Source organism: Lagenorhynchus albirostris, chromosome 2 (assembly GCF_949774975.1).
Source record: "Lagenorhynchus albirostris chromosome 2, mLagAlb1.1, whole genome shotgun sequence".
In the NCBI taxonomy this organism is placed as follows: Eukaryota; Metazoa; Chordata; class Mammalia; order Artiodactyla; family Delphinidae; genus Lagenorhynchus; species Lagenorhynchus albirostris.
In genome coordinates this window covers 18,652,758-18,668,152 of record NC_083096.1, presented here as the reverse complement: position 1 = coordinate 18,668,152, position 15,395 = coordinate 18,652,758, and the positions used below count along the sequence as shown (strand labels likewise).

The 15,395-nt window shown below is 47.7% G+C and overlaps 1 protein-coding gene across 1 annotated transcript in view; it reads right to left on the bottom strand.

Annotated features, from left to right (window-relative positions):
- MTARC2 (mitochondrial amidoxime reducing component 2) overlaps positions 1 to 14,734 on the bottom strand; it is a 34,493-nt gene extending 19,759 nt beyond the window's left edge. Inside the window, exons 1-3 of the mRNA XM_060142047.1 lie at positions 14,460 to 14,734; positions 7,094 to 7,267; positions 574 to 736 (exon numbers count right to left, since the gene is read on the bottom strand). Of these exons, the coding sequence (XP_059998030.1) occupies positions 574 to 736; positions 7,094 to 7,267; positions 14,460 to 14,734 (612 nt within the window). The remainder of the gene's footprint in view (positions 1 to 573; positions 737 to 7,093; positions 7,268 to 14,459) is intronic.
- Between the last annotated feature and the right edge of the window lie 661 nt (positions 14,735 to 15,395).

Genomic DNA, 15,395 nt, shown 5'->3' with positions numbered 1-15,395 from the left:
ATATTAGGCACTGTCCTAGGTGGGGAAATAGCAGTGAGCACAGCAGATAAAAACCCCTGCACTCAAGGAATTTTGCGTTCAGGGGTCACGAGGAGAGACTCCCCGAGGTGCATTTTGAACCTCATCTCACGGCAGAAGGAAAGGCTTTGGCTTGGGGGCTGTGGCTGACACAGGAGGAGGTGACTTCTCAGCCCCGGAAACAACCACACCCCACTGGCTGTGAAGGGAGGACTTGGAGAACGTCTGCTTCTGTGCTTTTAGGAAACCTGAATTTAGTCCCAATCAAACTTCACTTTTGCCTCCTAGCCCATCCTCTCCTGAGTCCCCATCTCCCCGGGAGTCACCCCTGGCTTCTCCCTCCACAGTTCCTCCCATATTCCATCCTCCATGCATCCTGGAGAGCCCACCAGGCTCTCATCCACTTCCCTCTCCATCCCTGATACCTGCCCAGGGAGCACCCTCGGTACCACTCCCCTGGACTATCTCTACACTTTCCTAACTGAGGCCCCAAGAGAGGCTCTCTGTGGACCCAGAAGGAAACCAGAAGTGAAGGGCAGCTCTCTGCAAGCTCACCTGGTACTTCTGGCCAACAGAAGGGAAAATTTCGCTTGATGGTCTTCCCTTCATGTTCTTTTCAAACTGAACCAGCCTGCAAGCTTCTGTTTTCAAGAAGTTGGTGAACCACTGAGCAGCCTCATCGCCACAGTCCCTGCCCTGGATGTCAAGACCAAACACCCTGGAAGGGTCACAGAGAGCAGTGAGGTTACTTTCTTCATCAACACACCGAGTGATGGGGTCAAGAGGAAAGTGCTGCTGGGACCTGACTCTCCCAGAAGACCAGGAAGCGGTCTGTGGGCCAAAGTTGGGCAGAAACAGGGGGAGGGAGCAGGGAAGAGTTTGTCAAACCCTAATAGGCTTGTAACTCACACAGATCTCGTTGAAATGCAGATTCTGGTTCAGGAGGTTGGGCTGGAGCCTGAGATTCTGCGCTCCTAACAAGTTACAGGCTGCTGGTCCACGGACCACACTTTGAGTAGCAAGGATTTAGGTTACTTTCAGAAGGGGAGAAGAACGGTGGTGTGGTAAAGGCACTCTGAGCTTGGAGTCTGGCAAGACCCGGTTAAAATTGGAACTCTGGGGCTTCCCTGGTGGCGCAGTCGTTGAGAGTCCGCCTGCCGATGCAGGGGACACGGGGTTCATGCCCCAGTCTGGGAAGATCCCACATGCCGCGGAGCGGCTGGGCCCGTGAGCCATGGCCACTGAGCCTGCGTGTCCGGAGCCTGTGCTCCGCAATGGGAGAGGCCGCAACAGTGAGAGGCCCGCGTACCAAAAAAAAAAAAAAAAAATTGGAACTCTGCCATCTCTGTGACTTTTAGCAAATCATTAAACTCCCCTGACCTTCTGTCTCCAGTTGTAAATTGGAGATAATAATATACCACCTGCCTCACACGGTGGACACAGATTCCACCAGATAACAAAGTGGTCTTCAAGGATTTTTTGCTTGAGTGCCCCCAAAAGATACAAGCTATGTACCCCTCACAGAATTACAAGTTGGCATGTAAACTTTTTTCTTTTTTTTAATTTGAAATATAGTTGATTGATAATATTGTGTCAGTTTCAGATGTGCAGCAAGTGATTCCGTTTTATATATACTTTTTCAGATTATTTTCCATTATAGTTTATACAAATTTTTTTTAAGATTTATTTATTATTTATGTATTTAATTTATTATTTTATTTTTGGCTGCGTTGGGTCTTAGTTGCGTTGTGGTGCGTGGGCTCCTCTCTAGTTGTGGCGCGTGGGTTTTCTCTTCTCTAGTGGTGGCGCGCAGGCTCCAGCACGCGTGACCTCAGTAGTTGTGGCACATGGGCTTAGTTGCCCTGTGGCATGTGGGATCTTAGTTCCCTGACCAGGGATTGAACCCGAGTCCCCTGCATTGTAAGGCGGATTCTTTACCACTGGACCACCAGGGAAGTCCTCATACAAGATATTGAATATAGTTCCCTGTGCTGTACAGTAAATCTTTGTTGCTTATCGATTTTATGTACCATAGTTTGTATCTATTAATCCCACGCTCCTAATTTTTCCCTCTCCCCCTCACTTTCTCCTTGGTAACAATGTTTGTTTTCTATGTCTGTGAATCTGTTTCTGTTTTCTATATAGATTCCTTTGTATTATTTTTTAGATTTCACACATACATGTTAGCATATAATATTTGTCTTTCTCTGTCTTACTTCACTTAGTATGATATTCTCTAGGTCTGTTCATGTTTTTTTAAGTTTCATTTGTTATGAAAGATTAAATTTCCATTGGATTATAAATATTAACATTTAAAATAAAATTATATCATAATTTATATATTATGTCTTAGTATTATAAATATATATAAATTATATTAAATAAAATAAGATTATGCTTTTAAAAGCATGCAATGGAATCCCAATGTCAGGCTAGTTTGATATCTATTTTTAAAAACAATCTTTTTTTAAAATAAATGATTAAGGGCTTCTTCTATGGTCCACATTTTAAAAATTATTTTTAACTTTTTTTCCCAGTTTTATTGAGACATAATTGACATACGTAAGTTTAGGGTGTAAAGCATAACGGCTTGACTTACATGTATTGTGAAATGATTACAAGTTTAGTCAGCAGTCATCATCTCATATTTTTTTTAAGTTTTTTTCCTTATAATGAGAACTCTAAGGATGCACTGTGTTAATAGATGGAATGGAAGAAGTTGAGTTATAATAATTTCACTCATCCTTTGAACCCTTCTGTGATCTTTGGCACTTAATAATCATTCATCAAAAAGTCTTTTTAAATAATTTATCAGCAAATTTGATTAGAGGCTCCTTAATCTTAGCGTAAGACAAAGACTTTGAACCACTATCTTATAGAATGACTTTACCCCATCACTGGAGACATTCTCCTTTATCAACACCAGTATATTTTATTGTTTGGGCCCCATAGGTTTTCCCCTCCCAGAGCAGTGCTCCCTACTAAGACACGGGGAGGGCAAGCCTTTCATCTGTACAAAGGGGAGGTGGAGAGGAGAACTTGCCCCCTGCAGCTAAGATCACTGTTGGAGGGAGAACCTATGGGATTTGAGGATCTGGAAATTGATGCCCTTACCCGCCCTCTGGTACCACAGGAAGTGTTTGCACCTCTCTGTGTGAGTGCTTCTCCCAGCTTGAAGACTCCTGGGGTGATGTATGTGAGGGAATCCAAAGTGGACTGTGGACCCTGAGGCCCACAGTCCTGGTCTGACTGCTACACACACCTCATTCTCTGACAACCTAGCCCACCTACTGTCAAATCTCCGTGCTGTTCTTCTGATGTTTTTGGCCTTTTCCTTCTCTCTAAACCACCTTCTTGGAGCTGCTGTTTGGCCTCGGTCCCCCTGCCGTCTCATAGTCCTCTCTCTCAGAGCCATCAGCCTTTCCCCTAAAACTCTCCTCAACCAACCAGTTTACTATCTCACACAGATCTGATTGCACCGTTCATCAGCTCCTTAAGTATCTGTTCCTGGCCTGAGCACTTCCCTCAACCCCTTCACCAGAGCCCTCGTGTATAAGTGCGCACACTTCTACCCTCAGCTTCCATCCACTCAGATAAGCTTAGTGTGGGCACTTTGAAAAGTAGAAAGCACCCAGTGGGGCAAGGGAAAACTGATTATCCAGTGCCCCTTCCCACTCCTGAAACATATCCCCCCCCAATCCTTCCTCCCTCCCACCCCTGCAGCAGACTCTATCCCTCTGCCATTCTACCTTCTTCAATTCTCTCAGAATGTGGGAATTCCCTGGCAGTCCAGTGGTTAGGACTCAACACTTTCACTGCCGTGGGCCCAGGTTCTATCCCTGGTCAGGGAACTAAGATGTCATAAGCCATGCGATGTGGCCAAAAAAGAAAAAAGAGTTCTCTCAGAATTTTATGCAAAGTACTTGCTTCCACATTCTGATACAAAATGTTCCATCATCAACAGCCCATAGAAAAAAACTGAATCTCCATGTGTGAGTACAATAGAACTAACATTAGTTAGTAATCTACTAATTCATAAAGTAAAATAACTTACTAAAAATACTTAAGAAGACATAAAAGTTTGAATGGATTTTTATAAAGAAAATCCAGGCAGTTTTACTGGAAATTTCCACCAATGATCAAAGAATAAATACTACCAAAGATAAACAGAAAAATAAAATTTAATTGTCATCTAAAATAGGAACAAAAAGTTAAGATATTTAGGACTAAATCTAACAAAAGATGTACAATTCTATTATAGAGAAAATTATAAAACTTTTTTTTTAATTTTTGAATTTTATTTTATTTTTTATACAGCAGGTTCTTATTAGTTATCTATTTTATACATATTAGTGTATATATGTCAATCCCAATCTCCCAATTCATCCCACCACCACCCTACCCCGCCCCGCTTTCCCTCTTGGTGTCCATATGTTTGTTCTCTACATCTGTGTCTCCATTTCTGTCTTGCAAACCGGTTCATGGGTACCATTTTTCTAGATGCCACATACATGCGTTAATATTCGATATTTGTTTTCCTCTTTCTGACTTACTTCACTCTGTATGACACTCTCTAGGTCCATCCACATCTCTACAAATGACCCAATTTCTTTCCTTTTTATGGCTGAGTAATATTCCATTGTATATATGTACCACAACTTCTTTATCCCTTCATCTGTTGATGGACATTTAGGTTGCTTCCATGACCTGGCTATTGTAAATAGTGCTGCAATGAAGATTGGGGTGCATGTGTCTTTTTGAATTTTGGTTTTCTCAGGGTATATGCCCAGTAGTGGGATTGCTGGGTCATATGGTAATTCTATTTTTAGTTTTTTAAGGAACCTCCATACTGTTCTCCATAGTGGCTGTACCAATTTACATTCCCACCAACAGTGCAAGAGGGTTCCCTTTTCTCCACACCCTCTCCAGCGTTTGTTGTCTGTAGATTTTCGGATGATGCCCATTCCAACCTGTGTGAGGTGATACCTCATTGTAGTTTTGATCTGCATTTCTCTAATAATTAGTGACGTTGAGCAGCTTTTCATGTGCCTCTTGGCCATCTGTATGTTTTCTTTGGAGAAATGTCTATTTAGGTCTTCTGCCCATTTTTTGATTGATTGGGTATAAAACTTTTCAAAGAAGTAAAATAAGATATAAATAAGTGGGTAGGGGCTTCCCTGGTGACACAGTGGTTAAGAATCCACCTGCCAATGCAGGGGACACGGGTTCATTCCCTGGTCCGGGAAGATCCCACATGCCGTGGAGCAACTAAGCCCATGTGCCACAAATACTGAGCCTGTGCTCTAGAGTCTGCAAGCCCCAACTACTGAACCTGCATGCTACAACTACTGAAGCCCGTGCACCCAGAGCCCATGCTCTGCAACAAGAGAAGCTACCACAATGAGCAGCCCGCACACCGCAACAAAGAGTAGCCCCCACTCACTGCAACTAGAGAAAGCCCATGCACAGCAATGAAGACCCAACACAGCCAAAATAAATAAATTAAAAAGTTCCTGTCTGAAACAGTTTAAGGTAAAAACTTGCAATTGTGTGGGCCACTTCAATCTGAAACTAAGATGTTTCTTCCTAACAAGCTGAAAACGGTTTCAATAAAAAGCTTGAAAAAAGAAACGAAAAGTCTACAATTCAGTAAATTAGTCATTTAAAAAAAAGATATAAATAGAGACATCGCTGGTGGCACAGTGGATAAGACTCCAACTGCAAATGTGGGGGACACAGGTTCGATCCCTGGTCTGGGAAGATCCCACATGCCGTGGAGCAACTAAACCCATGAACCACAAATACTGAGACTGCGCTCTAGAGCCCGCGAGCCACAGCTACTGAACTTGCCTGCTACAACTACTGAAGCCTTCACGCCCGGAGGCCATGCTCCGCAACAAGAGAAGCCACCACAATGAGAAGCTCACACACCACAACAAAGAGTAGCCCCTGCTCGCCGCAACTAGAGAAAGCCCGCGCGCAGCAACGAAGACCCAATGCAGCCAAATAAATAAATAAATAGATAAATGGGGAGGAAAAAGACATAAATAAGTGGGGAAAGATAACACGTTCATGGATAGGGAGGCTCTATGCAACAAAGATGATATTAACTATGTCAGCACTAACATTTATTTAAGTGCCTGAGATGATCCAGGCACAGTTGAAATAAATAAATAAATAAATAAATATATGAATTCATTTCAGTTTTCTCTAATTGAGCCTCAAGTTCAATTCAATACAATTCCAATCAGATGGAACACAATCTCCAGTCAGGAGATACAGGTGGTAACGTCTCCACTAATGCCCTTGTTTGCCTGGCAATTCTGAATAGAAGTCCATCCTACTTGAATAAAAGGAGACAAACCCTAAAGATTGGCCCTTTGTATCCTCTCTATGTCTGTATTCATCATGACTTTTTCCTTTTTATATTTTTGATGCTTTGACATCTTGGGACTTGGTGATGCTGAAGGAACTACCCCTCCCAGGGCTAGTCAATTCCTAGAGATACTAAAACACTAGGCTTTCATAGGCAAACCAGCCAATCCAGAGCCCTCACCCCTTGTCCGTACCATTGTGCTTTTATACCCTGGCCACTGTCCCCTGCTCTAATCACCCAGGACCAGGTACCAGAAAACTAGGGACAGCCCATCTGCCCCAGAGCCAATTTTCCCACAGCCTGTAGAAACCAGAATAAAGACTCGTGTTCACATTTTCCCCTGCCCTCTCTGCCTCCTGACCGACCAGGTATTTCCCCATGTGGCCCTGCATGGTATGAGCCTCCTGTTTCTAGGGATCTGTGAATATAAAAAGCTTCTTTCTTCATGACAGTCATTTCTGTATCTGCATGTCTTGCCATATCTGATGAAAGCAAATCTAAATATCCCTAATGCAATATTCTGCTTCACCCACTCATACCTGACCCCTGGCTTGATCCCAACATAGACCAGACTTCTCTTAAGTATCTCCTTTACCAGTCTCATCATCTAGCATGCAAAGTGTAGCAAGGCAGAGTACAGGGTGGAACCTAAAGGGAAATCAGTTGTCACAGATCCCCAGAGCCCCCCAAGCAGAGCACCTGCAGTCATGGATCTTGTTTGAAGAACGTGGCTTGCTCGGCAAAACCAGCTGGTCCATGCCTGGTGCCCTGAGGATAAGGCAATCATCCTCATAGGTAGTGGAGACCAGCACGAGGCGAGGCTCCTGCCGGGCAGTCACCATGTGTCCACCTTCCTTAATCACCAGCCAAAACCTGCCAAGAAACAAACAAGGGCGCATCAGAAAATCTTCTACCACCCTCTCCATAGCTTCCCTCTAGCTTTCTATTTCATCAAAACCCTCCCTCTGCCCCAACTCAGGACCCAACAATTTTTTCCAGACAGTATCCAGGTCTAGCCAAATTTGGGGGGTCCAAAATTCTTTGGCTGTTTGGTACAAACAGCCCTGGAAAAGAACATCTGGCCAATGTATGAAAATCCCCAGTCCTGAAAATCCTTCTGGTGAGGCTGATGTAGGGACCTTCTCAACTGCTGGGGCAACTATTTTGCTTACTTTGGGTCTTTGCTTTGGTCGGAGACTCCTCTGAGCCTGTCTCTGGTTGAAGCAGAATGTCTTCCAGGTCTTTTTGCTGTGGAACAAGATGGGGTTGACCAACTAATGGCCCAAGCAGACTGAAACTCTAGAAAAAGGTCTTGAATGTTTGTGACTCCAGTGGACGCAATCCAGCCTCTGCTGGGTTTAAATTGCTGGGGCGTGCGGACCCTGATCAGGAAACCCCTAAACAGCCTTTCTTCTTCATACGCACATTAAAACTTATATAATGTTATAAGCCAATATTACCTCCATTTTGAAAAAAGAAAATATATCTATACAATGGAATATCATTCAACCATAAAAACAAAGGAAATCCTGCATTTTGTGACAACACAGATGAAACTTGAGGGTGTTGCAATAAGAGAATAAGTCAGACAGAGAAAGACGAATACTGTATGATCTCACTTGTAAGTGAAATATAAAAAGGGGGGAACTGCTAGAAACAGAGAGTAGATTGGTGGTTGCCAGGAGTTGGGGGTGGAGGAAATGGGTGAAGGTGGTCAAAGAGGGAAAAGAGATCCTAAGAGGAAAAATTTCTGGAGATGTAATGTACATTATGGCAACTATAGTTAATAATACTGTACGGCAGGGGTCCTCAACCCCCGGGCCATGGACTGGTACCAGTCTGTGGCCTGTTGGGAACCAGGCCGCACAGCAGGAGGTGAGTGGCAGGCTAGTGAGCGAAGCTTCACCTGCTGCTCCCCGTCGCTCCCCGTCGACCGCATTACCGCCCGAACCATCCCCCCCCACAACCCCCGTCAGTGAAAAACTGTCTTCCACGAAACCAGTCCCTGGTGCCAAAAAGGTTGGGAACCGCTGCTGTATGGTCTACTTGCAAGTTGCTAAGAGAGAAAAGTCTCAAATGCTCTTACCATAACAACAAAGCAGAAATTATGAGAGGTGAAGGATGTGATCACTAACCTTATCATGGGAGTCATTTCACAATATATATGTGCATCAAATCATCACATTGCACACCTGAAACTCACACAATGTTATATGTCAATTATATCTCAATAAAGCTGGAGAAGAAAGAAATTCATGCAAATCATGTGTTAGATAGGAACTCCATTCACCTTCTAGAGACACCTCCCTCTGCCCCCGTTGTAGGCTCAGCTTTCACACGTTGTGTATCACATCCAAGGGGACAGTGGGGTGCGGGGTGAGCTGAAGAATGGAATGGGAGGCTGACCTGCTTAGGTTGGCTAGGCTTTTATCGATAGTAGAGCATGTATTTGGGGTGACGCTGCACAAATGATTTGATGACTAAGAAAGAAAAACATGCCACCCCTAGGGGAAAGGAGTTTCAACATCGCTGTTCTAGACAGAGCAAGTGCAGTGGGTGAGGAACTCTGCGGGCTCTGATGAGTGAGCCACCACTGAACGCTGGGGCCTCCCACACGTGAGCAGGATAAAAGGGACAGCCCCTTCCAGAAGGAGGGAGATATTTCAAAATGTGACTGGAGCCAGATGGAACGTTCACAATAACCTGGTGAGGACATCTGCTATTATCACAGCACAGGGAACCCAGGGTCTCCTGACCCTGGCAGGTAATCTGCCCTCTGGAACCTCCCAGTCAGGCAACCTATCCCTGTCCAGGTTCTGGATAACTCCCTTCCCCTGCAACCAGGCCAGCAGACAGGGGCTGGGTCCTGAGCCCTGCTAACGGGCATGTGCGTTGGTGCGAGGGTACAGCGGCGGGGATGGTGAGAGTGCAAAGGCATTTTAGGAATTGCCGCGGCTACTCTTCTCAGGAGTCGAGGATGCTGGACAGTAGTAGGTCTCCGACCCTCTGAGGAGGCCACCTTTTTCTTTCTAGGGATCTTTGGTTCCCAGGGTTCTCTAGCCTGTTCACCTATGGGGTGAGGGTGGGTTCTGTGACCCAGGGATTTCCTGTCTACTTTGTGACAGCCCTATTCCCTCGGGCTTGGGCCCCGTTCCTTATTTCCAGCCTCACCCTTGGGTGCAGAGGCCTGGATGACCCTGTTCCGATGAACTCCACCAAAGTCTGCACTTGAACTTCCAATGTGGCCCGTCCCCCTCTGAGACAAGGTTCGCCCTGAGAGCTGCACATGACCAGACACATGTCCAGACAGGAGACACCCCCCCACCCCACCCCACCCCCCACCATGGCCCATTATTTCTGACAGTCAGCCCCCTCCCTGGGCTGAGTCTTCTCACCTGTCGTCCATCCCCCAACTTTAGCCCTTCACTCTGGCTCTCAAGCCACGCCTCCACTCTTGCCTGTTGTATAATCACCTGGGGGTTAAGCCCTGGGACGTCGCAGGAGAAGTGGTGGCTAGAGGTTCTGTGCTAATCCTGCAATGGAAGGGGCAAGTGGCAACTTGCAAGCAGCCCAACACTGCGGTAGGATGAAAGACCACAATAAAAGATGCAAAGGTGGGCTTCCCTGGTGGCGCAGTGGTTGAGAGTCCGCCTGCCGATGCAGGGGACGCGGGTTCGTGCCCCGGTCCGGAAAGATCCCACTATGCCACGGAGCGACTGGGCCCGTGAGCCATGGCCGCTGAGTCTGCGCGTCCGGAGCCTATGCTCCGCAACGAGAGGGGCCACAACAGTGAGAGGCCCGCGTACCGCAAAAAAAAAAAAAAAAAGATGCACAGGTGCCATCGGCAACATATCCCAGCCAGCCACCCCCATCACCCTGTAACCGGGATGGTGATAGTTTTCACCTCTTGCACACAAATGATGCGCAGGGAATGACTAATGACCTCTGTTCTGCCAGCTCGGAAAGAAAGGATGTGTCTGGAGTGTGGATTTTTTCACCACCCATTTTTTCTCGTCTGCAACCCTGAATGCCAGCATCTTCATTTTACAAAGAAAACATGAGTATGTGGCATGAAGAGCAGTGCAGAGACCAGAGCTCAGTCTCTAAAAGAACAGCAATGCCCTGAACAACCAACAGCCGTGTTCAGGAAGCAGAGTCCAAGACAACTGGAAAGTCCATTTCTAAACTGGCAAACTGACCTGGGAAGTAGGAATGACTGAGCTGGAAAAGGGGGGAAAACAGGAGCCCTACCACAGAGAGCTGGAGGGTAAGGGCAGGAGGGAATGACACTTGGGATAATGAACTTAGCAGACTCATGTCTCCAAGAGGTAATAGTCTATGCAGAAGAAATGAAGGGCTGGATTTATCAACGGGCGAGTCATACACGGTTGCTGAGGACAGTGAGGGTTTACAAGGTCAGGGAGGGCAGCCATGCCCTCCCAGCATCTATACCAAGCAGCCAGTGTTAGCCTTCTGCTGGATGGACTTGAGCTCAAAGCTCAGAGCTCTCAGGCCAAGCATTCGCACAAAGATGCTAAAGGCTTTGAGCAAAATCGCTCTAGAAATTTAAGGTACAGAGCACTTAGAGAGGACGTTCTTGGCTTCTTAGAACAGTTCCAAAGACACAGATTCAAATTGGAAATAAATAAAGGCAGGCTTTTCCTGCATTCTAGACTATTTGTAGTTTTGTGATTGAACTCTCAATTTGAGAGAATAACAGCATTTAGCAGAGCTCTTTCCTTGCTTTTGAGTTTCAATTATCCTTTAATAAATAAAATCTAGATTTGATAACGTCTTGGAGATCATCAAGTTCAACGTCTTTTGCAAATGAATAAAAAAATGAGGCTCAGAGAGGTTAAGTGACTTTGCCTGGGGTCTCCTGATCCTTGGCACAACCCTTGCCCTTGTAAATCACATGCTGGTTTTATAGGAGGGGCATGAGCGCTGCACTCAGAGATCTGAGTTCAAAACCCTCCAGCACATAACGGTCTTGTGATCCTGGGTGAGATACTCATTCTTTCTGATACTGTTACCTTATTTGCGAAGTGGACGCAATACCTAGCCCACAAGATCGTTCTGAGGCTTAAATTACATCATCTGTTGAAAGGACTTAGTTAAGCATCTGCTGCCTATGAACCATTGAATAAAAGTTTATGCCATCGTTTTTCCCTGCCTCATCCCAGTCTCCATACCACCCCACCCCACCCCAAGCATTTATTGTTCAAAACAAGGGAAAGTTGATACAGTTCCATCTATTTTCAGATGCCCACAGGAGCAGAAAAGCAAAGGACAAATATTCTCTTTCCATGGAAGCAAGAGTCACAGCAAAGTAGTGACCATGAGCAGGGGGAAAGCAACAGTTATTCTGATGAAAAGAGGAAACACAGATAAGAACTGAATCTCTCTGTGAAATAACCTCAGTCCTTCGCGTGAGGAAGGAAGGAGCACAAGTCCATTTTCTCTGGGTGTGCGTCCTGAGAATCTACCTCTTCACTCTGCCTGAGGTCTTCCCAGCAGTCAGAAGGCTTTTCTAAGCCTTCACACTTGAATAGGCTTGAAAAATGCTCTTATTCTTAATGGTCACAGAGAAAACCCTCTCACGATGGCATCAGAATCACCTGGGGAGATTTAAACACCCCACACGACTTTGCTTCACTCTTGGTGATTCTGAGTCCGTAGGTCTGGCATGGGAATCTCAGGAAATTATAGTCTTAAAAAAACTCTCCAGGGCTTCCCTCGTGGCGCAGTGGTTGAGAGTCTGGCTGCCGATGCAGGGGACATGGGTTCGTGCCCCGGTCTGGGAAGATCCCACGTACCGCGGAGCGGCTGGGCCCGTGAGCCATGGCTGCTGAGCCTGCGTGTCCGGAGCCTGTGCTCCGCAATGGGAGAGGCCACAACAGTGAGAGGCCCGCGTACCGCAAAAAAAAAACCAAAAAACAAAAACTCTCCAGGATTAGAAATCTGAGGTGAAAGGGGATGGAAAATGCCCCACGAGTTACATGGTCTGCACACACAGCGGTGCTCTACAACAAGCTGAAGTCTTTCAGTGTCATGGGAGCCCACATTTCTTTAAGAGGACAGCAGTCTTCAGAGAAGAGAGAATACACGTGTCCTGGAGTGATCTCAGGACAGCAAACAGCCTCTCTAGAAGGCTCCCTGAACGACCAATTTGCAAACCTCCCTCCCCCTAGACACAGGACCACAGCTAATCCACCCAAGCCAAACAGGAAAGCATCTTCATCCTAAGGAAGCAAAGAAGGAGATTCCCTTCTTCCTTGTTCACTCTTTTCAGGGTTTAGCATCCTTCTCTGTCAAGGGTGCTTTCCCCGTAGCGAGCTGCACCGTTCTGTGTCCATGAGTATGTGTCTGTGGACTCACCTTTGGGGGGAGAAAAATGACAGGGCACCTTTTGTTTTCTGAGGGAGGAGGATAAAATTTCTATGTGCCAGGCCCTGTGTAGGTAGGGACTTTAGAGTTCTTCACTGAAAAGCACCCTGCCTCTGGGGGGAGGGGACACACTTTTGTTTTAATGGCAAGTATTATACGCACAGTCTACCTGTCACCTCCTCTCCCCAAAGGAAGACTTCGCTCTGCTCATTCTGTATCAAAGTGGGTCAGGCCCCCCACCACCTGCATCTCCCAAGCGCCTTCCCCGGCACCAGAAGCTGTGAGGGGCAAACCCCAGCAAGGCCAAAGCCAGTGTCCTTGAACTTGGTTTCAGCATTGCTCCCATCTATCCACTAGTGCCAATAACGTTTTATTTTTCTACCATTGTGCTCATACTAAGAATCAGAAAGCTTAGAACTAGAAAGAGCCTTGGAGATAACCGGTCGGACCCTGTCCTTTTACAGAGCCTCTCCTCCAGGGGGCGGGGGGCAGAGGCTTTGTAACCGAGCAGGACTCTCCAAGGCCTTCCCAGGACAGGCCCTTTCCCCATATCCTCTGGTTTAGCTCCTCTCTGAAGTACCTAGATAACAGTATTATTTATTTAATTTTTTTTTTGCGGTACGCGGGCCTCTCACTGTTGTAGCCTCTCCCGTTGCGGAGCACAGGCTCCGGACGCGCAGGCTCAGCAGCCATGGCTCATGGGCCCAGCCGCTCCGCGGCATGTGGGATCTTCCCGGACCAGGGCACGAACCCATGTCCCCTGCATCGGCAGGTGGACTCTCAACCACTGAGCCACCAGGGAAGCCCGATAACAGTATCTGATGCACATTTCCTGAATTGTTTTACAGATGTGACAACCCCCCATCAAATGGAAGATGTTAACTACTTGATGACCAAAAGTGCATAGCCCCAGGCCTCCTGGAGCCAAAGGAATGATGATGTTAACCCCTGTGACACCGTCCTCTTACCTCACCATCAACCAGCTGGAGAACTGTGCACGAGCTGATCACATACCCTGTGACACCCCCCTCTCTCACCTGGCTTTTTTTTTTTTTAACATCTTTATTGGAGTATAATTGCTTTACAATGGTGTGTTAGTTTCCGCTTTATAACAAAGTGAATCAGCTATACATATACATATGTTCCCATATCTCTTCCCGCTTGCGTCTCCCTCCCTCCCACCCCTCTAGGTGGTCACAACGCACCGAGCTGATCTCCCCGTGCTATGCGGCTGCTTCCCACTAGCTATCTATTTTACATTTGGTAGTGTATATATGTCCATGCCACTCTCTCACTTTGTCACAGCTTTTTAAAATGCTTTGCCGAAACCTTTCAGGGAGCTCTGGGTCTTGGGGGGCCTGAGCCACCCGTCTCCTTACGTGGGCTTGCAATGAAGCTTTCTCTGCTCCAAACTCCAACCTTTCGGTTTGTTTGGCCTCACTGTGTCTTAGGGCACAGGAACTTGCGCTAACATCTTGCCTCCACTACCTTTCCAAATCTGCACCAGACACGAACTTCACCTTTCCAGCTTCAGGATCAAAGGCAGAGGATCCAACAAGCAGCCCAGGACACGCACGTGGCAAACCTCCCTTCTCCTACCCTGGGACAGGCCCCAGCTCCCCAGCCCCGCTCTCTCCCTCCTCAGCAGGTTCTGCGCTGTCGCCGCGCCCGGCCCTACCTGTCCCGCAGGTGACCGCTGCGCAGCCCCAGGGCCGTGCACTCCGCCGCCTTCACCGACACCCCCTTGCAGGACTTGACGGGGTAGATCCAGAGCTCTGCCACGGTGCCCACCTGTTGCAGCCGCCGGCGCCGCCTGGGCCGCGCGCGGCGCCAGGCCACGGCCCCCAGCGCCACCGCGGCCAGTCCCAGCGCGGCGACCCCGAGCCAGCGGGGCCGGGGCTGCGGCGCGGAGAGTCCCAGGCGGGCCAGCGCGGACGAGCCGGCGGCGCCCATGACCCAGCGATCGCGAGCGTGGGTCTGAGCGCGGACTAGGCAACGATTGGCGTGGGGAGGGCGCCCGGGAGCTCAAGGCTGCAGGCGAGCGGGAGGAACAAGAGTTGGCCCAGGCACAGGCCCTGGCACCCTTTCCGCGCTCCGAAAGGACTGGCTGTGCGCAGGGAGGGGACGCCTAACTGGGTGCCAAGGACCAGGCAGTAGCCGAGAGAAGCGAGGCAGAAAGCGAACTGGGATGCTCGGGTGCCCTTGGGGGCGGTTCGGGAGGCCCCACACCAGAGGCCTGGCTGCCCACTGTCTCTGGAACGGTCACTTTCGCTTTACTTCTCCCCTTTCCCGGGGCCCTACGACTCAGCGTAACTCCTCACCCGCCCTCACGGTCCCCGGCTCAGTGCAAGTGGATGGTAGATCGCAGAATGGGTGATTTTAAATGTTTAGGAGCTCCTACTGGCAGATCGCTCTGAGAACTGCAGGACTTTCGGCCCATAACCTGCTCCGTGGAAACTTATGCACTCTGAACAAACTCGAGAGTAGCTTCTTCTTCTTTTTTTTTTAATACATCTTTATTGGAGTATAATTGCTTCACAATGCTGTGATAGCTTCTGTTGTACAACGAAGTGAATCAGCCGTGTGCATACCTGTATATCCCCATACCCCTCCC